We start from the raw sequence: 23,076 nt of genomic DNA on the forward strand, positions 1-23,076 counted from the left end.
TTTTGGCATCTGGAATGCTTGTACTTGTTGCATTCCAGAATATACCTTTATATATTCTGTAGCAGGGGTGTCAAACTCAAGGCCCAGGGGCCGGATGCGGCCCACGGGGCACTTAGATCTGGCCCGTGGAACCACCCTAGAAACAGCAATGGACCAGCCCACGGTGCCTCTGCTAGCGAAAACGGAGCTTGGGTGGGCTGCGTGTGGCCCTTTCAGGCTTTTCAGCCGCAATGCCCTCCTGCCACCCCCTGTCAACTAAAACAGAGCTCGGGCGGCTGTGCATGGTCCCCTCGAGCTCCATTTTCACTGGCAGAAGTCATCAGGAAGCCGCCATGGCTGAAAATGGAACTCGGGAGCCTGTTTTCACTGGCAGAATGCTCAGGCCACCACAGACGCCCCCGATATGAGTGACGTCAAGCTGGCCATGTCCACCCTGGCTATGTCCACCCTGGCCCCCATGGTCAAACACAACCCTGATGCATCCCTGAATGAAATTGAGTTTGAACCCCTGTTCTATAGCATTAAGGTTCCAACATGACTGGCTCTGGGAGTGCTTCCAACTAGTAAAAATGTTAAATGATATCACATTATAATGCCTAAACCCACTAGAAATGCATAGTTGCTGAAAGACCTCAGGGCAGTAGTATGCTGGGTGACCCATGATTAATAAATTATTTTGGATAACTTAAAATGAAAGAAAAGTCTAGCCTACTATCTGTCGTGTTCTGTAAGAGCTGATTTCATATACTTTTATGTTGAAGTTGTAACTATAAAGGAAATGATTTTTTAACCAGAAATATCAAACTATTTAAACAATTTTCAAGGGCACATCTTACTTAACGATGCAATTTAAGTAGTCATGGTAAAAATGATACTCTAGAGAACAAAAAGATTGAAGTTGAGCGCCCTCACTTTCTGCCAGAAGGGGCATTCTCTTCTTGATTTATGCAAGATGTCACATCACATATCCTGAGGGGGAAAAAACTGATGAAGGAGATAGGAGGATAAGAAAATTAGCCTAATGGCAGTAGCTTTTGCCCTTCATCAACATGGCCCTGACTACTTGACTACAGTCATAGCAGCTGTTCTGAGGGCCCTGAAGGAATTCACTGGCATAGTTTGAAGAACTGGATTCCTTCACTTGGGAAGTCAGAGAAACATGTGACTGTTCTTTAGCAATGAGAGAATTACAAAAAAAGTGAGAGTAGGAAAGTAACTAAGGTCATTTGAAACCCTAAGGTCTTTTCCAATAGAACATAATGTCTCTGTTCTCTTAGACATGAGTCAGTGTATGCCGTAAAGTGCTTGATTCTTCCTCAGACAGAGAGATCGACCCTGAAGTGGTGTCTAAGGTATGAGATTCTTACGCAAACCATTTTTACCCTATTGGAAACAGTAGCTCCATCAATGAAAGCAACATAGAAATTGTATTACAATGTGCAGAGAGAAAGTGACTTGATTTTTAAAACTCCAAATATAGGCATGGCCAAACTGTTAGAAAAGACACCTATGTAGAATTTCCTACCAATTGTTGTTGTTGTTGTTATTGTTGCTGTTATTTTTATTTGAGAACTTTTAGTGAAAACACCTTTATAGGGAAGCCTGAGTACTAGAAAAAGTTCATATTTGAGATATTTGATTTTTGAAAGTATTTTGGGTTGATTATGGTTCATTAGAATCCTGTAGAATAATTGTTCTGAACAAGGAATTTCTCTGCAGAAAGAATTGTTCTGTTACTTCAATTTCAAAGGGGAGGGGGAGAGAAAGAGATGGTTCTATCATTCTTCCTTCAATAAATGGACATGACTCAGAAGTACTGCCAAGAATCAACTGATCTCCTGTCAGAGCCTTCTTTGAAACTATTTAATAGCATAACCAAACTTTCAAGGGAGAATTGAAAAAGAGGCATCTGATAAAAGGAGAAATACTTTTGATGGAGAATTCAAGCGTTCTCATCCCTCCACTAGAGACAGAGGAATTCATAGTAAACTATTAAACTCTGGGGATCCAGGAAAAACATTAATGTGTACTAAGGTTCTAGACAGGTTCACTGTTACAGCATTGCCAAAAAGGCATTAAGAGGTGTTAACCTAATTTTGCGACACTTCTTCTCTGGTAACATTGTACTGCAAACTAGGGCATACAAAACCTTTGCCAGACCAATTCTTGAATACAGCTCGTCTGCCTGGAATCCACACATTAATACAATTGAGTGGGTCCAGAGGTATTTCACGAGAAGAGTACTCCACTCCTCTGCTCACAATAGAATCCCTTATGCCACCAGACTCAAAATTTTGGGCTTGAACAACCTGGAATTACACCGCCTATGGTCTGACCTAAGCATAGTACACAAAATTGTCTGCTACAACGTCCTACCTCTCAACAACTGCTTCAACTTCAAACTCAATAATACAGGGGCAAACAATAGATACAAACTCAAGGTAAACCGCTCCAGACTCAATTGCAGAAAATACGTCTTCAGCAACAGAGTGGTCAATGCCTGGAATGCTCTACCTGACTCCATTGTTATATCCTCAAGCCCTCACAGCTTCAGCCTTAAACTGTCTACTGTGGACCTCACCTGATTCCTAAGAGGTCCGTAAAGGGGGCGTGCATAAGCGCACCAGTGTGCCTTCCGTCCCTGTCCTACTGTCCCCATTTATTTGTACTAATTTCCTTTGTTCATGTCCATGTTTATATTTATACCTGTTATCTTGTACACATTTGACAAACTAAATAAATATATATACACACATACATACATACATACATACATACTGGAGGAAAAAGGAAACAGCTTTCTTTAATCCACAGCTATTTGAATGCAAAGGCTCCATCGATTGCTAATTATCGCCATCTGGTGGCCAATACTTTAGGTGGTATAAACTAAAAAGCCGCTGAAACAGATGAGTACCCTCTGTTACCCATCATGAAGGTGTAATTCTCTTTTTACCATATGCCCACTGTAATTTTAATTCTGTTGCTTCTTTCGCCTGTCCTTCCTATGACTGCATGGAGTTTTGCCTTGTATTGCTTGACTTTGCAGCCCAGCCACCATTGAAACAACGGAAATGACTGTTCACTCTCGTATAAGTGGTTTAATGGGAAAAAAATCCTTACAAAAAGAGTTGAATTATAAGAATATTGGAACACATAAATAGGAAATAGTCGAATCTTTGATTCTTAGTCATTTTGTGTTTATCACATTTACATTTTTTTCTCTCCAAGAAACCAGGTAAGTCATAGGCTGCATTTTCCTTATTTGAACCTTAGACCAAACCTTGGTTGGGCTGAATGATAATGGATGGCTTAACCTTCATAAGCAGAGACTTGATTCTATCTTCTTGCTTGCTAGTCAAACCATCTACAGGGAAGTCCATAGCAATAGAAACTGGCTTCAAAATGGTGGGTCTGAGTAATCAAAGCCCCGTTCCTCTCTAAAATGTGTTACCCACAATATACCCAGATGAAGCAGGATGGTTCCACATACAACTTTGAAACCACTCCTCTTGGTGGTTAGAATGCTCATATATATTTAATCACAAAATACAATGAAATTAATGTGTTTATATTTAAGCTGAGTCCTATCTACATAAAATTGTTACAGTAAAATAATGCCAGGAGATTTACATTGGAGATTTAAACTAATTTTTCTTTCAGCAATTCAAAAATACCCAATTGATAGCATTAATGAATGACAATCCAGTACAAAGATGCATTTTTTAAAATTGGATTAGATTTTGCAGCAGATATACCAAATCTTCCTCCTCCGATTTTCTCCACAATAACAACCCTCTGAGGTGTTGGGCTTATAGTGACTGGCCCCAAGTCACTCAACTGACTTTCATGCCTAAGGTGGGACTAGAACTCAGTCTCCAGGTTTTTAGACCAGCACCTTCACCACCACTACACCAAAGTCGTTCTCATTGCCTATTTCATGCCTCAGAGCCCCTAGTGAAAAGCAGCAAGTAAAAAATAGAATATTACGTGTTGTGAAAAAGTAGAAGGAAGTGATAGTTTAAAAAAAAAGGAATCACCTGAGGGTTGTGCTATTGATTTCTTGTGCTTCCTAAGCAGGCTCAGAGTTGACTCAAGGTCATGGACTTGTATGCGAGTGACCTTCAATTCTCTCCGCAAATCATTGATTTCCTTAATAAGACTTACATTTTCCTATAGGTTCAAGAACAACACAGTTTAAACGGCTACAGTTCTTGACTAGTATAGTCAACATTGTTAGGAATGTAAGTTAACAGTTGGGTTAGCAATATATAAACCATGATGATAGTACTGTAGCTTTAAGTACTGCTGTAATGTGATTGGTTGTTGTTACCTCAAGCAGCCATAAGATGGAGCCAGAATGACTGTTAGCTCTCTGTTCTTTAGGTGCTGATTGGTGAATACTGCCTGTTAGACGTATCGTGAGGTACTGTGTTTTTGCTAGTGTTAGCTACTTTGTGTGCTAAATTGATTATATGATACTGGACTGTGTTCGAAGGATCATTCCTTAACTGAGAACATTGATAACTGACTGACTGAATCGTGTATGACTTGGACTTTACATTGAATTCTGAATACCTCTATATTTCCACATAGTAAACTATTATTATTTATACTATCCGGTGTCTCTGTATGCTGGTTTGTGCGTGTTCTGCTATACCACTCTCATTACGCTTCTCTGCACATTCGCTCTCCTAATGGGGAGCTTACTTACTTAACAAACATGATCTTCACTTACTTACTTACTGGCCATCTAACTCATATGATGGTTCTACGGTGGCTTACAACAATCCATAAAAACATAGCTAAAGTATATGCAAAATACCAAGCCTTAAATCTGATATACAATGGAGTATAGCTCCATAACCCTGTGATCTTCACTTCTGCCAGCCTATAGGAAATATAATTTTATGCAATCAAATTTCAATATATTCTTCTTCCTCCCTTCCCAGTTACTTTTCATATTAATATATTTGGATATCGTCATGAGGCTCAAATATATCTTCTGGGTTTGAAAATAATTAATCTCTGTTTTGAGTTTGTACACAGAACCCATTGAAATTTCCCTCAGTTGAAAAAAAAAGCCCCTGCCCTCCACTTTTTAAATTTGAGTTTGTACCTGCATAATGCGCACATAATCTGCACGATGGATCTCGCTTTCTTTTACCACTTTCTTTTTCAATGTTGCTAGGTTGTGTTCAAGATGCTCTCGCTGCCGTGTATACTCTTGATGCAAATCTGAATCAACCCCAACGATTTCCACCTGAAGAAACAAGAGCTCGAACAAGCTTGTGTCCAACTATAAATGGGGGTGTGACTCTCAAATGATTAGGGATGTAAAAGAGATCATTCTGTACATAACTGAACAGCAGGTCTGCTAAACTTCATACCTAGTGCAATTTTGGCTTCCTTTGGGGAAACGTATATGACAATAAAATAATGTATATCAAAAATGTAAGCATTAAAATAATATCAGTCAAGAAACTTATGTAAATAATACATCAGGAGAAATTGCATACAGCTTCTCTGTCAGTATATTGAGGAAAAACCAAATGCAGTAAAATATCTCTATGCATGTTGTTTTAAAAAAAAAAACAGATTTTAAAAATATACTAACCTATTAAGATGAGTAAATTGGACCAGATTTATATTGATGTACATCCTTACTCACCCTATCTGCCTTCTGTACATACTTGTCATAGATATCTCTAATGGATTCCTTTAGTTTCTTAGGCTCCTGGATGAGGCCTATGCAGTTGTGAATATCTGTTTTAAATCTCTTGACAAGCGCTTCCATATCTCGTTCCTGCAGCCAAAGAAATATTCAAGGCAATATGCAGAATGCTGCTCCCTTTGATACATTTTCTTTTTGTGACCCAAATAAAGGCATATATGTTTTTTGTAAAATTCATATCAATCAAATGGCACGCAGTCAAAAGAAACATGGTAGATCACCAAATAAATATTTCAGCATATCACTTTGAATTGATTAATCCTTGGACCAATTCAAATAGCTTCCATCATTTAAAAATTCATTCCAGATGACTTGATAATTAGTAAATGATGAATAAATATGCAAACAGTGTTTATGAAAAGAATAATATGGACAAAATATGAAAATTTGGGAGCTAGCTGTTTTTAAATTGTGATAATTGTTCTTCATGCAAAGGTGCATATATAGTCACCTATTCAATTGCTCATATTATTGATTCAACATTACTTCATACTCATTAGAAAAAAAATGCAACTATAACAGAACTAAAGAAAGAAGGAAATTCCAAAATTCATTCACTCTTTGTATAGTATTCAAACAAAGAATAATAATGGCCTGTACTGATAATTTGTACATTCTTTTAAAAAATCTGAAGGCTATTTTGCTACCTAAAGTGCTTCCTCACACAATAGAATAAAATAAATGATGTACTTATTGAAAATGATAAATTTAGGACAAAGAAACACCCAAATAGTAAGTAATTCTGCAATCTTATAATGCTAAGATTTAATAGTGATATGTTCGTAGTATTGTAGACACATGTAGATGATATCTCAGATCCACCTCTCCTACAGTTAATTTCATATTATCTGTAATTTTCAGAAAGCAATTCTTGAATTGCCATCATTTGCAGTCCTTGGTGTGATTCAATAAACACTTTCTTCGCTCTTAATATACTCACTTTCTGAATCTCTTTGTGCATCTCACGATCTGTAGTTCTCAGCTTTAGGCGCAGTTCAGCTATGTTAAGTTCCAATTGTGTATTCTGTTTATGGAAATGTTCCAGTTCTCCCTCCATCTGAAGAGATGACATGAGAAGCAATAAAATATTACACAAAGTCTGTTACCTGATATGGGGTGCTTTCAGACAGGGATCCCTTAATACTACTAATCAAAAGCTATTGGGCAATAGCATCCTATATCTATATTAATATACACTGTGCATATATACACACACAGACGAACACAGAGCCCATGGACAATTTATAAATAACATTAAATGATTGAATGGGTTGCCATTTTCTTCTAAACATTTCTTTATTTCCTTATTGACTTTGAACATTCCTAAATACAGTAACATTTTATCTGAAAGTGTATGTGTGTGTGAGAGAGAAAGAGAGAGAGGGAGTCTAATTGGATAAGACAATGACACTGATCTGAACAAAAAATATAAGAAAAGTACCGTGTTTCCCCGAAAATAAGACAGGGTTGTATTTTCTTTTGACCCCCCCCCCCTGAAATAAGTGCTTGGCCTTATTTTGGGGGAGGTCTTATTATTTTTGAGGTGCAGGAGGCGGAGAGCGTGGTCACCTCATGGCGGCTGCAATATTTTCAGGGGAGGGCTTATTTTAGTGCATGTGCTCAAAAGCCCGATTGGGCTTATTATCCAGGGAAGGCTTATTTTCGGGGAACCAGGGTACCAAGATGGGATTGGAACCATTACTTAAGCCATAGGAGTCCTGCCTCAGTACATCAAATCTGATTTAACCAGCTATTCTTTGAGTTAATTAAAGGTATGTGAAAAATAAAAATCTTTTAATTCAAAAACTGAACAACAAAACTGTATTTGTTTTTACACATCTTGAATCTTTGGGTCAATAAGAATAAGTAGTATTGGGGGTAGTAAAATGATGCTTTCGATTTTTGGCTTTTCCCTTCCTTCTTCATAACATATTTTGTGGAAAGAAGATAGAAATGGGGGGTGGGGGGAATGAACCATCCTGGAATAGTGTTTTTTTTTTTAAAGGCATGGAAATTCTTGTCTAAAAGAGCAGTAGGTGGATTGCATTGTTTGTTTCTCACCTCCTGGATCTGTTCCTTCATGGCTTTGATATCATTCTCACGTGGCTCTATTTGTTTCTTCAGCTCCTTAATTTTGTAATCTAATACAAATTTGAATTTCTCCAGTTCCTGGTTTTTCTTTTTTAGATCATAAATTCGTTTTTCCTAATGCAGGCAAAGCAGGGGGCGGGGAGTAGTTAAGAAGCAGTAAGGACATTTCAGATTTTCATCAGTAAAAGCACTCCTTTGTGATTTGAACAAGGACATTGTAGGAGAAAGGTGGTACGAAATCAGAAATATTAGAGAAACTATAAAGAACTTAAACACCCCTTAGAATGGGATGAGTTGATCCTGAACAAAACTTTTCTTCAATTTGAGGACTAATTCTGTATGAGGACTACTGAGGATTTTATGTGAGGATCAGCATCGTAAAAAGAGTTTGGGATGTGAAAGCAGCTCAGATAAAACTACTCAGTCAACTTACTTTATCTTGGATGGTCTCATCTCTTTCTTGAATCTCTCTCTTCAGCCCCATAATGTCCTTCTCTAAAGCCTTAATAATCCCTTGCAGCTTTTGCTGCTCCAACTTCATTGCCTCAATATCACTGCATCGCTCCTCAATCTCCTTTTGGAGACTATTAAACTGTTGAAGAAAAAGTGTTATCTTTCAAGCTGAAAACAATGAGAGTGTTTCCTGCAGTACTGTAACAGCAATAAAATAATCATTTGCAATAATCAATTAAAATTATAGCAAACGGGACATCTTCATATCCTTTTAAAAAGCTATTGCACTAAAAATCATACTGTACTCAAAAACATTGTCAACCTACTTTTGGTGTCCACATAAGAACCTGAAATTTAAACATTTCTTATGGAAATAATTACTTTAAAATATAAATTGACATATTTTTTGAAAAGCCTATGAAGAAAAAATAAGACAAATAAATTCAGATTCTTTTGATAGTAAACACAGATTTAACATGGATCTTTCTGATATGCTAACTTGGCATTCCCATTTGAGTCTAACTTTAGGAAAGAGTTTGGGACACACTGATTTATCTGCAAATATTTTTCTAGAGATGGAGATAACGTAAAGGTCTATATTCTACTGTAGATTTTTCCTGATAGAAAATCTCCCAAGAGATTTAAATTCTGGAGAACAGCATGATTCTTGTTTATCTTAATGGTTTGTAAAAGTCTAATATATAATAGAAGACTATTATATAATAATATATAATAATAGACGTTCCCAGGTCTAATTTTCATTTTACTTTCTCAGTGAATGTATCAACCTGGCTGAATGAGAGCTACAAAATTTAGATTTAAGATAAGAGATGGGTAGTAATCAGCCTAATAACTGTTACTGTGATTTTTGCTGACACTTCTTTCCGTAAGTTTTTATTATAAATATTTTAACAGGTGCTTGGCTTTTAAAAGTTATGGTGTTGTTTTAAATATTTTTATTTAGTATTAAATAATTTATTCATGTGGTATGCTAATATCTTGTTTGCCAAGTTAGCAGAGAAAACAGTTTGCTTGCTATTGATTTTAAATACACACATACACAATGCTTAAAAAAGCACAAAAAACAGAAAACACCTTCTTTCTCATGATTCCTGTTTCCCCCTTTAATCGCAGATTGGATTCCCTTTCTTCTCGAAGCCGCCTCTCATATTTAATTTTTATATCCTGAATTTCTCTATCCTCGTCTTCTTCAATCTGCTTCTTAGTTTCCTCAAATTCCCTAAGTTGCTGTCTAGCATCATCTTGAGCCTGTTAGGCGAATTAGAAAAATAAAAGTAAAAGTAAGTGACGGGAGGAAAGAATCTAGGCATAACAGCTTGTGGAAACAAATGAGGTCTCAAGAGTGGCCTAGAAAAGGCAAGATCCTGAAAAATGTAGGCTACAGTATTCTGGGGATGCCAAAGCAGCAGTAAGATGTTATGGGACTGAAGACCTAATTTGCTAGTGCCATCTGATATAGAGCTCAATTGCAGTCCTTGGCAGTCATTAGACATGGAAATATTGAATGGCGTGGCAGTTCAGTATTAATTTTAGTAAGTGTAAAACTGAACACTCCTTTAATGTGGCTCAGCCAATGCTTGTGAAGACTTTTTTTTCCTAGGTATGTGATTGGAAACACAACTGAAAAAATTTAAATTAGCATTGTAAGTTATGGAATTTGCTGGTTAATATACCTTCTCAGGAGCTGGAATACTTACAAGCCATTAGTTTTAATAAAGGAATATTTATAAAGGCAAAGTGGTATAAATCAGAACCTAATTGGAGAGTTTCTATAGCATACACTCCATAGTACATAAATAAAATAATGAAGTTATTTGGTAATGACTTTAAGTATTTCTATGTTTTGTATGCTTACTGCCTTTCTCTTATTCTCAAAATAATTCAAGAATGAAGTCATACAAACTTCTGCCAAAATTAGCTAAGAATACAGGACATTGAAATGTGTGTTGTACTTGCTTCAATTCTGCTTTAAAAAGCAAAAAAAAGGTTATACCTCTTCCAGTAAAGTTCCTTTCTCAAGCAGCTTTGCCTCATAATATTCTGTCAGTTCCTCAAGCGCTTGGCTTTTGTTCTCTTCCATTTCATGAAGTTGTTTCTCATACTCTTCCTGCATTCTTTGGGATTTCATTTGCAGTTCTTGGTACTTTTCATATTCCAGTAGCAGCTTTTGGTTATTGCCAGATTCTAAACACCAGAGCAATTTTTTAAAATGTGGTTTAAAAATAGCACTATAAAGTGGTAAAGAATGTCCTGCCCTTTCTTGTCTACAAATTAGTAATGAAGGGGCATTTTTAGTAATGTATCATGTATCTTTTAGAACCTGTCTTTGTGAAGTCCATATTCATACATTTTGCACTATTTCTAAATCACCATTAGCTTTGAACGCTATTTTTGGCAACTTTAGGACTACATAAAACTTTCCTATTCGGTTTTGTCTTTCTTTCAAGACAAGATCATAAATAAAAGTGGAAATCTCTTTCAATCCATTCCCTGTGCAGAAAATGAAGACAAGAATGATACATTAAAGGATTCTTTGGTAAATGTTTAGGTGCTTCAAGCTAAATGATTATTACAGAAACGGCATAAATCTTAACAATTAGGGCAGGGAAGAAGGACAAAATAAATGTGAGTGATTTTCAGGAATAGATGCTTTGAAAATATTCTTGAAAAATCTATCAGTGATCCCCTTCATTATCAGGAAAACCAAAAAAGTTATAAAAATAAATGAAAAAATAAAATCAACTCCAATTACTTGTTTGGCATGAGAAAGTTTAAACCCAAAGGATGTGCATGTGTTACCTATACATACAATTGTTATCTTTTGTTATAAAGACTGAAACTTTCGTTCAGTTATATCAGATTATCCTAACCTAAATCTTGCACCTCTCTTGACTGTTTCTCTATTAATTCTGATAGTTGATCCTGGTGTTGTATTTCCTGCTTTTCTTTTTCTGTTTGCAGAACCTGAAATATAGACAGATAACATTTTCATCTGCAATTTATTAACAACTTTTAATTTATTTAACTATCTGCATGATTGGAAAGAGAGTAATGCAATAATACACAGAGAGATGCACTTGATATTTGAGCCACACCTGGTTTTTAGTTTTCAATGATTCCATTTCCTGGATGAATTTCTCAGTTAATTCCTTTATTTTTTCACTATAATTCATATCCTTGAGACGAAGCTGATATTCATTTTCCATCTTTAGTTCCTCTACCCGTGTTTTTAGTTCTAGCATGACCTGAGTCTGCAGGATAAGAAATTGTAAAATTGTTTTTAAAAGAAATCAATATGTAAATATTTAAATTTATACATGGAGATTAAAGTAATTATTCCACATGTTATCTATCATAAGTATAACTGGTTTCCTATATTAATAGTGTGATCCTACCCGTATATTGTTACTCTGAATGGTAAAGAAACTAGCAGTCCAGAAATAAGTCACAAACTAGCACGTTAAGGTAGTCATGAAGGCTTTGGATAAAACATTTAGGTGCCAGGATGTATTTAACAAAGGTTAAAATGTAGGTAGTGATTTTTCCTGTAACACTTGATGGAAATCAGATTTTGAAAAGCAGGCTAAAAATAGGATTCACACTTTTGACCTCTGGTGTTGGAGAAGACATTTAAAAATACCATGGAGTCTATTATCAAAGCAATCAACCCAGAATTCTCACTTGAGGCACAGATGATCAAGCTCAGATTATCCTAGTGTGGGCACATGCAAAGAACTAAGTTTTAGAGAAGTCTATAGTACTGGGAAAGGTGGAAAGAAAAAGGAGAAAAGAATGACAAATAGCAATGTGGATGGACTCTATTAGAATGGTGTTGGCTGCAACACCGTTTGTAAATATAAAAGACCAGATTGGGGACAGAGCCTCCTGAAGAAAATCTATGTGGTTATTCAGAGTTGATACCAACCTGATGGCTCATCATTATCACATTGCTCTCCTGTTGCTATGGTGCATTGCAACTTGCTGTTAATATATGGATTAACAGTACAATCTTTAGAGGTCCCACTGAAATTGGTATACATGTTTCCAGATTAATATGAGCGTGATCTATCAAGTTACATGTATACATACAGTTTTTATGGGTTCCTGAAAAACTATGAATCAAGATATCATATGTTTTTTGCAATTGCACATACATAGGCAAAAATAAACGTGGGTTTTCTCTAATATCTAAAACATTCCCTAAAAACATGGAGCAATATGGGTTAGGAGCTAAGCTTTAGGTCATCAATGTCTAAATCTTACACTGTAGACTCCATTTTAATTTCTGCTGCCATGTTTCCCAGAAAATAAGACAGGGTTTTATTTTCTTTTGATTTTCGGGGAGGTCTTATTATTTTTGAGGTGCAGGAGGCCGTGAGCATGGTCACCTCATGGCTGATGCGGTGTTTCAATATTTTCAGAGGAGGGCTTATTTTAGCGCATGAGCTCAAAAGCCCGATTGGGCTTATTATCCTGGGAGGTCTTATTTTCAGGGAAACAGGGTATATCTGTGCTATGGTTCAGAGGGCTACTTATTGACTAACATTTATTGATTCTCAGATTTATGATGATCTAAACTTTTCAATTTGAAATTCATATAGAAATGATTCTCAAACCAATACCTTGCAGTTATACTGACCTTCTCTTCCATGTCTGTTCTAGTAATCAACACTTCATCAGAATATGGTATCTCTCTCTCCCTTTTCAATCCCCGTCCTTCTTTGTCATATACTTTCCAGATAATTATACATCCATCTTCTGCAGCTGTTAACAAAAACTGATCATCAGATGTTATGGATATCTGTAGAAGTTAAAAGAAGAAGCTTCCTTAACTGTGAGACAGCACTATTAAAGAGTGAGTGACGAAAAGGAAAAGCAGCAATAGTAAATATGTCATTGTTGGACTCATAAGGACTTCTATGAAAAATGATAATGAAAGGTGGTTTTCTACTTGTTTCTTTTCTTACCTCTGAATGGCTTTTCCATTGCAAGTATGTACATAAAATAGGAATCATCACTGAATATCTTCTAGCACCTCTAGAGTATTGTGCATCTTTTATATAATGAGATTCTGGATGTAAAGAAAGCTTAAGCCGGGGCCCTAGACCGGGTGGCGCCTTTGCGGCCTCTCCTGCGGCGACGAACCACCCTGGCCCCTTGGTTTACCGAGGAGCTAAGGGTGATGAAACGCCACAAGAGACGCCTAGAGAGTCGTTGGAGATCCTCCCGCTCCGAACTTGACCGAGCACAGGTACGAACCTACTTAAGGTCATACCTTGTGGCATTAAGAGCGGCCAAACGTCGACATTGTGCCGCTCTTATTGCGTCCGCAGATAACCGCCCTGCCGCCCTGTTCCGGGTGACCCGCTCCCTTCTGTCACAGAGGCCGCGGGAAGCCCCTCTACAGGGCAGGGCAGAGGAATTTGGGAAATATCTGCAGGATAAAATCACTCAAATCCGGAGGGAATGGGTCCCTTTCAGTGGGCTAGGGGAGACGCCCGAGGCGAGTCTTGAGAGTCCACTCTGGGAGGAGTTTGACTCGGTTGCCATCGAGAATTTGGACGGGTTACATGGACGTCTGCGACCTACCACATGTTTATTGGACCCGTGTCCCTCCTGGCTTGTACTGGCATCCTGGGAGGTTACACACGACTGGCTCCTGGGACTAGTGAATGCTTCGTTGGGCGAGGGGTCTCTTCCGGCCGCCTTGAAAGAGGGGGTTGTGAGACCCTTACTCAAGAAGCCTTCCCTGGACCCAACGGAGCTAGCCAATTATCGTCCTGTCTCCAACCTTCCCTTTTTAGCGAAGGTTGTAGAGAGTGTGGTGGCCCAACAGTTCCCACGTCACCTGGAGGAAAATGATTATCTAGACCCGCGCCAGTCCGGCTTCCGACCCGGGCACAGCACGGAGATGGCCTTGGTCGCGTTGGTTGATGATCTCTGGAGGGCCAGAGATAGGGGCTGTTCCTCTATCCTGGTCCTATTAGATCTCTCAGCGGCTTTTGATACCATCGACCATGGTATCCTTTTGCACCGGCTGGAGGGGCTGGGGGTTAGGGGCACCGTTTTACGGTGGTTCGGCTCCTACCTCTCCGGCCGGACGCAACGTGTGTTGGCAGGGGAACAGAGGTCGACCCTGAGCCCCCTCACTTGTGGGGTGCCACAGGGGTCGGTGCTCTCGCCTCTCCTGTTCAACACATATATGAAGCCGCTGGGCGAGATCATTCGTGGTTTTGGGGTGGGATATCATCTGTACGCTGATGATACCCAGCTGTACATTTCCACCCCGAACCACCCCAACGAGGACGTCGAAATGATGTCCCGGTGTTTGGAAGCCGTACGGGTCTGGATGGATGACAACAGACTCAAACTCAACCCCTCCAAGACGGAGTGGCTGTGGCTTCCGGCCCCCCGGTTCAACCAGTTGCTTCCATCTCTGGCCATCGGGGGCGAGCAACTGGCCCCCATGGAGCGGGCGCGCAATTTGGGCGTCCTCCTGGATGCCCGGCTGTCCATGGATGACCATGTAACAGCCGTGGGGCATTCCACCAGGTCCGCCTGGTGCGCCAATTGCGCCCCCTATTGGACCGGGATGCCTTACGCACAGTCACCCATGCGCTGGTGACGTCTCGCCTAGACTACTGCAATGCTCTCTACATGGGGCTTCCCTTGAGATGCCCTCGAAGACTACAGTTGGTCCAGAATGCGGCCGCGCGGGTGATTATGGGGAGTACTAGATACTCCCATGTAACACCTCTCCTGCGCGAGCTGCATTGGCTTCCTGTGGTCTATCGGGTGCGTTTCAAGGTTTTGATTACCATCTTCAAAGCACTCCATGGCACAGGAGCTAGCTACCTGCGGGATCGCATCCCATACAACCCTACGACCAATCTGCTTGCACAGAGAGGGACTTCTCCGGGTGCCGTCCACTAAACAGTGTCAGAGGGCGACACCCAGGAGTAGGGCCTTCTCTGTGATGGGCCCAGCCCTTTGGAATGACCTCCCCCTCGACATTAGGATTACCTCCGATCTCCGCTCCTTCCGTTCAAAACTCAAGACCCACCTTTTTCAATTATCCGGCCTGGCTCAACCATAGTTCCATCTTATTCCTCCTGACAGTCTTTTTAAATCCGTAATTTTAAACTGGGGTATTTTAATTGCTAATTTTATTATTATTATTTTATGTATTCAATGATTGTTACCTCCTTCGTGTATGTGTATGTGTATATGTATATATATATATGTGCTTTTTTATTGTACGCCGCCCCGAGTCCCTTGTGGAGAGGGAACGGCTAACAAATCAAATAAATTGAAATTGTCAGTTAGGTCTGTTTTTAAAATATATACAATATTCACCAGACATAACTGCTGCTGACTCAGTCTGGAAGTCTGCGGTGCCATGTGTACATTCTAGTTTAAAAGGTACATTCTACCAGATGTATTATTCATGTTTAATTTTGACTTTCTCAGAAATAAAATAATAACACCACATTGTTATCATTGTAATCACTGACATCTGGATTCATACAGAGTGTTCTAATCCTATTATCATTTCCTAATCCCCAAGAAAAAGACCATTAGTCTAGATGCATAATGTGGACATGAGTTGCATTATAAATGCATAGGCACTAATATGATAATGAAGAAAGCACAGGATAGATATTTATTCTCACAAAATAAAACTCGAGTTTTCTTATTATTTTATCAAAGTTTTTGCACTTTCTAAAAAATATAAACAACCTACACTTAGGCTCTTCCTTTACTATCTAAGCAATATTCATTACACTGGCATTTTCTCTCATTCCTCAATAGGCACAGCACAAACTTCTTCCCTTTCTTAAAATGTATTTCATATTAATTAGGATTTTTTCCTCACTCTCATAGACCCTCATCCAGTGTCTACTCTAATTTCTATCACTTCTCATGAACAGTTTCTGAACACGTCTCCTTTCCTCTTCTTGCCTATTTAATTAGGTACAATAACACCTAAGCAGAAAAGTGGAATACAAATCAAATCAATACTTCAGTTTTACAAATAAGACAAACAGGTTCATGATATTTATATTGCATATATTGATGCTTAAACCTATTAATGTGGTCTGCTAAAATACTGAAGTTTCTTTCTTGCAATCTCCAGATAAATGAGATCAGTATGGAGAGTAGCAATAGCAATAGCACTTAGGCTTATATACCACTTCATAGTGGTTTATAGCCCTGGGTCCTCATTTTACCGACCTCGGAAGGATGGAAGGCTGAGTCAACCTTGAACTGCCAAATTGCAGGCATCCAGCAGTCAGCAGAAGTAGCCTGCAGTACTGCATTCTAACCACTACACCCTCACGCTCTTAGTAGTAATAATTCCAATTGTAGATTTATGATTCATATGCACACTTTCCTCCTCATTACTACAGAAATCTTTGGTGTAATGCCATTAAATGTATTGATATGATACATTGATGTACTGTGTGTGTGTGTGTGTGTGTGTGTGTGTGTGTTGTGTCATACATACATGTAATACAGCCCAGGTTCAATTCCCAGTAAGGGTATAGCTAGCTGATGAGAGCTAAATAACTTGAAATAGATCTATACTAGTCTCCCTTTATTTATTTATCAGCACAAATGCAACACAAATGTAACAAAGGCAACATTAAAAAATGGCTTTTTGCCTGGATGGCTCCTAGGGTGAGCCAAAAGACAGAAAAGGGAAGCAGTATGCTCCCTCCCATATTTGGGCATACCAGGGGTTGTGATACAATACATACATATTTCCCTGCCTTAGCTGATAAAGAAGAGAGCCTGTGGCTTAGTGGCTAATACATCTGCCTGATATGTAATACAGCCCAGGTTCAATTCCCAGTAAGGGTATGGTTAGGTGATGAGAGCTAAATAGCTTGAAATAGATCTATATTAGTCTCCCTTTATTTATTTATCAGCACAAATGAAATATATGCAATATATTTATAATGCATAGTTGCATTATTAGATGCTATAGTACCTTAGCTCCATTTCTGGAGCTCCTAGAGCACCCCAGCTGATTTTCTTTTGATTTTTCTAAGGAGATTTAAGAACTTTTTGAACTCGCCTTAAAAATCCCAGTGCAGAAGAAAACCCAATGCAAAACAAGCTGTTGGAATTCCTAAAAAGGCAAACATATTTAAGTATAGCCCCAACCATATGAAAACTACCTTCTGTTGCTAAAGGGGGGGGGGGGATCTCAGGAAAGCTCATGCAGTCAAAGTAATACAGAGACTTTACCTTGGTGACTGGACCAGCATGAGCTTGATACTCATTGAATTCCTTGTGCAGAGGTAATGGGTATTTCATGGACCGAATGGTCCCAGCAGACGTTCCAGTGAATACCATCCGCCCATTATGAGCAATCACAATGCAAGTGTAGGTAACGTCAAAAGAGGGAACTTCTCTCAGTATCTGAAACATACATAGCATTCCTTCTCAGCAATACAACTTTTGGTAATTGTAATTTGTAGGTGTTTCTATGTGTAGTAATTCATGAAGATTTATTCAGAACAGGATTCACTTTATACCAACCATATCTACCACAGTGAAAGCCTCGTACCTGCTTCCCCCCCCCCCCGATCTGTGTGAATAGACTGCACTACCTCCAGTAGTGATCTTTAGGAGGAAGAATCTAGGGTACCAAAAGTGATTTAATAACTGGATTGCCACAGAGAAAATCATGAAAACTAGCACCGCTGGATAGTCTCAACTACAGAAAATTAAGTATACGAGGTTATTTTAGAGCATGACCCGAACTTCAAGAGATGCAATTTCACTATTCCCCACTATGTACTGTATGTATGCAATGGCTCACCGAAGAATCACAAATCTCCTTGATAGAATGATCAGAACCAACAGCGAAGATGACTTTTGCATCAGGTGATATTGCTACTCCACTATAGCTGCAAGACTTGAGTATGCACTCTGATTCTCTTTTGCCATTCTGGAGATTCCATTCATATACTGCTCCATCTGTGCCGCAGGATACCAGTTTATAATCATCCATGCTCCACACAACTGACCGTACCTGAAGATGGCATGGGGGAAGGGAAAGATAAAAGGATGAGAATGTACAATATTCAGGCCATTATTCTTAAGCAGTGTTCTGCTTTATATTCTTCCCATTTATTTATGCCTCTGTTCGTTCTGGTTTTAGACTGGAATCATAGTTTTTAACCCCTGTCCTCACAGCTTATTTATGAGAAAGCCTGATGGGAATATAGCAGATCAGGAAAAAGGCGGTCTGCCTTTATGTGAAAAGCCAAGGGCTGTACTACAAAAAGCACTATAGGAAACAAAAACCTTGATTAATTGGATTTCTGTGTAAATATATTTACAATTAAGCAACTAATATTACTTTTCAGTCATGCATTCAATTGTTTCCCCTTTTGTCACACTGAACGTTACAATATGCCATCACGTTTTGAGGGCTCTGAGAGGTTACACTGAAAATGTTTGAAGGCCACATTGTGCCTTCGGATCTGCTGTAATCCGCATCCAGAGTTAGGGAGCTGTAGGCTTCACAATTATTCTATAAATTATTATTTATGATGACAAAGTACTGCTTCTCAGTGAAATCTACATGATCCATGTTTAATTTGACAGTTACATGCATTTCTAATTAAGTTATTTGGCTTGGCCTGATAATGTTTTTCTCAATGTTCATATCTAAATTTATCCTGTATACTGTTAGATATTAACATATATCGGGATAAGTCTTCCCTCTGGTCCGCTCCTACAGCGGGAAACAGGTATCCCTCTGATTGGTCGAGGGGCGTGCCCAATCCCTATAAAAGGGGAACCCTCCGACTACCAAACAAGCTGGATCACTACTACTACTAATAAAGAGCTGTTAAGTCACTTCGTGTCCGCAGTCTGTCTCTCGTTGCCCAGATCTAACATTGGCGACGAGGATGGGATCGAGAGACAGATAGGACGAAGAACGCTACCTCCAGAATCTCCGGATTTGATCCAGCCCAGGAATTCGGCAGCAATTCCGACAGCCATCTCAGATCACCGCAGCGCGGCAAATTCAAACAGAGAAGATGGCGATGCATGCTCCCCCCGCTCCTTTCGACCCAGCGAACGACGAATGGGAAGCCTTCATGATTCGTTTCGAGTGTTTCCTCGAAGCGAACGAATACACGGGGATCACCGATGCGAGGAAGAAAAACATCTTCCTCGGCTACTGCGGAAAAGAAGTCTTCAACACGGCCAGAGACCTCACCGCGCCTACTCCAATACAAGCAGTATCGTGGACAACGTTGCAACAGACTCTGCAAACTCACTACGCGCCAAAACCTTCCCGCCATGTCTGCCGCAAAGAATTCAACATGAGGACTCAGAAGGCGGGAGAATCCATTAATCAATATGTTGCAGCCCTACGAAAAGCAGCAGCTCACTGCGAATACAGGGATCTGGAAGAACACATCTTAGAGCAACTCATCTGTGGGTTAAGAGACATTTCGCTGCAAAAGAAGCTGTTGGCAAACCCGAATTTAACCCTACAGACAGCGTTAAACGAAGCAAGAGCGTCAGAATCAGCGGAGAAATCATCAGTAACCATACAACGAGGGGCCAACATAAACCAGCCAGCACCAAGGCAAACCAGAGTGCACTACGAGGACGCAAGCCCTGACTACGAGAATCCCGAGTTCGAGGACAGTCACCTGATGCAGAGCAGTCACTTGAGGCCTGGGGGGAGACCCGGACCCCGTTTGCCGCCCTGCGCAAGTTGCGGAGGGAATCACCCCAGGTCTACTTGTAGGTTCAGGAACGTTGTTTGTTCGCATTGCAACAAACTTGGGCACATCGCACGAGTGTGCCGGAGCGGAGTCCCTGCCTCACGGCAGCCACCCATGTACCGCCAACAGAAGCCCAACCCAGGGGCTTGGCGAAATCAAAAAGGGCGCCCAGAGAGAAATCCACAAGTGTTTACCCAGAGAGAACATTTCCAAAGAGCTGAACGAGCGTATCCCCAGAGAGATTACTCACAAGGAGTTGAGCGAGCGTATCCCCAGAGAGAATACACACAAAGAGCTGAACGAGCGTTCTATCAAGACGCTCAACGAGAGTATTTTCAGGATGTAGACGATGAGATAGAGTTGACCCAGAGAGAGGAGTTGCGAACGTATCTCACCACAATACATCAAGTCCGCCCTAAGCGGCCCAAAAGGCTGAGAGTCACAGTCCTCTTGGAGGGCTCACCCTGCGAGCTAGAAGTCGACACAGGATCGACCCTGACGATCATTTCATGGGCATCCATGAAACAGGCTATCCCTAGCCTCAGAAAGAGCCAACTACACGCTCCAGACGTCCTGCTACGAGACTACCAGGGGAACCAAGTCCCCATCGTGGGCCAAGGCACATTCCACATCCGTTTCAAGGACATCAAAGCCCAGCTGCCTGTGACCATCGCCAGCGCGCCATTGCAGAACCTTCTGGGGCTTGATTGGTTTGAAGCCCTGGGGTTAGAAGTCACCGGAATCAACGCCGTAAGAAACAGCAGCGCTGAACAGATTTTTAAGGAATTCGAGGATGTGTTCACCCCCGGTCTTGGTAAGTATGTGGGTAAACCAATATCATTCAATTTAGACCCTAAAGTGGCGCCAATCCGACTTAAACCGAGACGAGTGCCTTTTGCACTCCGCCCTAAAATAGACAAAGAGATAGATAAGTTAGTGGAGCAAGGAATCCTTGAGCCGGTAGATCACGCGCGCTGGGAAACGCCCATCGTGACCCCAGTCAAACCAGACGGATCAGTCCGCATCTGCGCGGACTATAAATGCACAATTAATGTCGCGCTACAACAGAGCGCATATCCTGTGCCTGTAGTACAACACTTATTGCACTCGTTGGGGCCAGGAAAGGTATTTGCAAAGTTAGACATGGCACAAGCTTACCAGCAACTGCCAGTTGATAGCGCCACAGCGGAGGCCCAAACTATAGTGACGCATAGAGGAGCATTCAAATGCAACCGGCTACAATTCGGTGTGAGTATTGCCCCAGGATTGTTCCAGAGCGTCATGGAACGACTTTTGCAAGGGATACCAGGAGTCGTCCCCTATTTTGACGACATCTTGGTGTCCGCTGCAAATGAGGAGCAATTAAACAAAAGAGTCAGATCTGTTTTGGCCAGAATCAGAGAAAAGGGTCTCCGCCTTAAAAAAGAAAAATGCCAAATTAACGTGCCTAGCGTAGAATTCCTGGGTTATAGGATCGATGGTCAGGGAATACACCCCACTTCAAAGAAAATTAAGGCGATCCAGGACGCCCCCACACCACGAAATCAGACCGAGTTGCAGGCCTTCCTCAGATTACTTAACTTCTACAGCGTTTTTCTGAGACAGAAGGCGACCGTTGCTGAGCCACTACACCGTCTACTCCAGAGGAACGCACCATGGAAATGGGGACGATCCGAAGCTGCAGCTTTCGCCGGGGTAAAGCGCCTGCTCACCACTGACTCATTGCTTGTTCAATACAGCCAGACCCTACCGCTGGTATTGACCTGCGACGCATCACCTTTCGGAGTTGGAGCAGTCCTCAGCCACAGGATGCCCGACGGAAAAGAAGCACCCATCGCCTTCTACTCCAGAACTCTTTCATCGGCTGAAAGAAATTACAGCCAAATGGACAGGGAAGCGCTGGCTGCCGTCGCGGGAGTAAAGCGCTTCCACGAATACCTCTACGGCCGCGATTTTGAACTGATCACAGATCACAAACCGCTGTTGGGACTTTTGGCGGGAAACCGCCCCACTCCGGTCTCCCTTTCTCCTCGCATGACCAGGTGGACTGTTTTCCTGGCTGCGTATTCATACAAATTGATACATCGACCGGGCTCCACTCTTGGACACGCAGACGCACTCAGCCGTTGCCCATTACCTGACATTCTGCCAGACCCCACTCCAGAAGTACCGGTATTGCTCATTGACTGTTTGGATTCGGGACCGGTTTCTTCCTACGATGTTGCAAGGTTCTCCTCTAAAGACAATGTAATAAAGCAAGTTCAAACTTGGGTTTGGAGGGGGTGGCCAAAGGGAAATGTGGGCCCGGAATTCAAAATGTTTTGGTCGAAACGAGACGAGCTCTCAGTGCTACAAGGATGTTTGTTGTGGGGGGATCGAGTTGTTATTCCGTATGCTTTACGTAAAAATGTATTAGATGCTTTACATATGGGTCATCCGGGGATTGTTAGAATGAAGGCGTTAGCAAGAAGTTACGTGTGGTGGCCAAACATGGACAAAGAAATAGAGGAGTGGGTGGCCACTTGTGACCCATGCCAGGAATCGAGATCAGCACCCCCGGAAGCGCCCGCCACAGAATGGGAGAAACCCAAAGCACCCTGGTCGCGAATACACATCGACTTCGCAGGGCCAGTCCAAGGTCAGACTTTCCTTATAGTTGTGGATGCATACTCAAAATGGCTAGATGTAGTCCTAATGACTTCAACCACGGCAGAGGCAGTCATAAAGGTTCTACGGCGACTCTTCGCCACCCATGGCCTGCCTGATCTCCTCGTATCCGATAACGGCCCCCAATTCACGGCCATGCACTTTGAAACATTTTTAGCAGGGTTGGGAATCCGGCATGCCCTCATCGCGCCATTCCATCCAGCATCAAACGGACAGGCAGAGAGAATGGTGCGATTCGCAAAAGAGGCCCTCGCCAGGATGGGTCCAGGTGATTGGCAAACACGCATTGACCATTACCTCCTCATTCAACACATTACCCCGAGCGCAACAACGGGTAGGAGCCCCGCTGAA

At 40.9% G+C, this 23,076-nt stretch overlaps 1 protein-coding gene across 2 annotated transcripts in view; it reads right to left on the reverse strand.

The window, feature by feature from the left end:
- The window catches only part of CFAP57 (cilia and flagella associated protein 57), a 38,054-nt gene that overhangs the window by 1,046 nt on the left and 13,932 nt on the right, over positions 1–23,076 (reverse strand). For both annotated transcript variants that reach the window (XM_081947452.1, XM_081947453.1), the window contains exons 9-21: positions 18,129–18,341; positions 17,552–17,725; positions 12,936–13,097; positions 11,392–11,547; positions 11,167–11,260; positions 10,290–10,480; positions 9,371–9,544; positions 8,256–8,414; positions 7,793–7,936; positions 6,672–6,788; positions 5,669–5,803; positions 5,117–5,260; positions 4,038–4,170 (exon numbers count right to left, since the gene is read on the reverse strand). In XM_081947452.1, coding sequence (XP_081803578.1) covers positions 4,038–4,170; positions 5,117–5,260; positions 5,669–5,803; positions 6,672–6,788; positions 7,793–7,936; positions 8,256–8,414; positions 9,371–9,544; positions 10,290–10,480; positions 11,167–11,260; positions 11,392–11,547; positions 12,936–13,097; positions 17,552–17,725; positions 18,129–18,341 — 1,996 coding nt within the window. The remainder of the gene's footprint in view (positions 1–4,037; positions 4,171–5,116; positions 5,261–5,668; positions 5,804–6,671; positions 6,789–7,792; positions 7,937–8,255; positions 8,415–9,370; positions 9,545–10,289; positions 10,481–11,166; positions 11,261–11,391; positions 11,548–12,935; positions 13,098–17,551; positions 17,726–18,128; positions 18,342–23,076) is intronic.

This window comes from Natrix helvetica, assembly GCF_964273705.1.
Source record: "Natrix helvetica genome assembly, chromosome: 3".
Taxonomy (NCBI): domain Eukaryota; kingdom Metazoa; phylum Chordata; class Lepidosauria; order Squamata; family Natricidae; genus Natrix; species Natrix helvetica.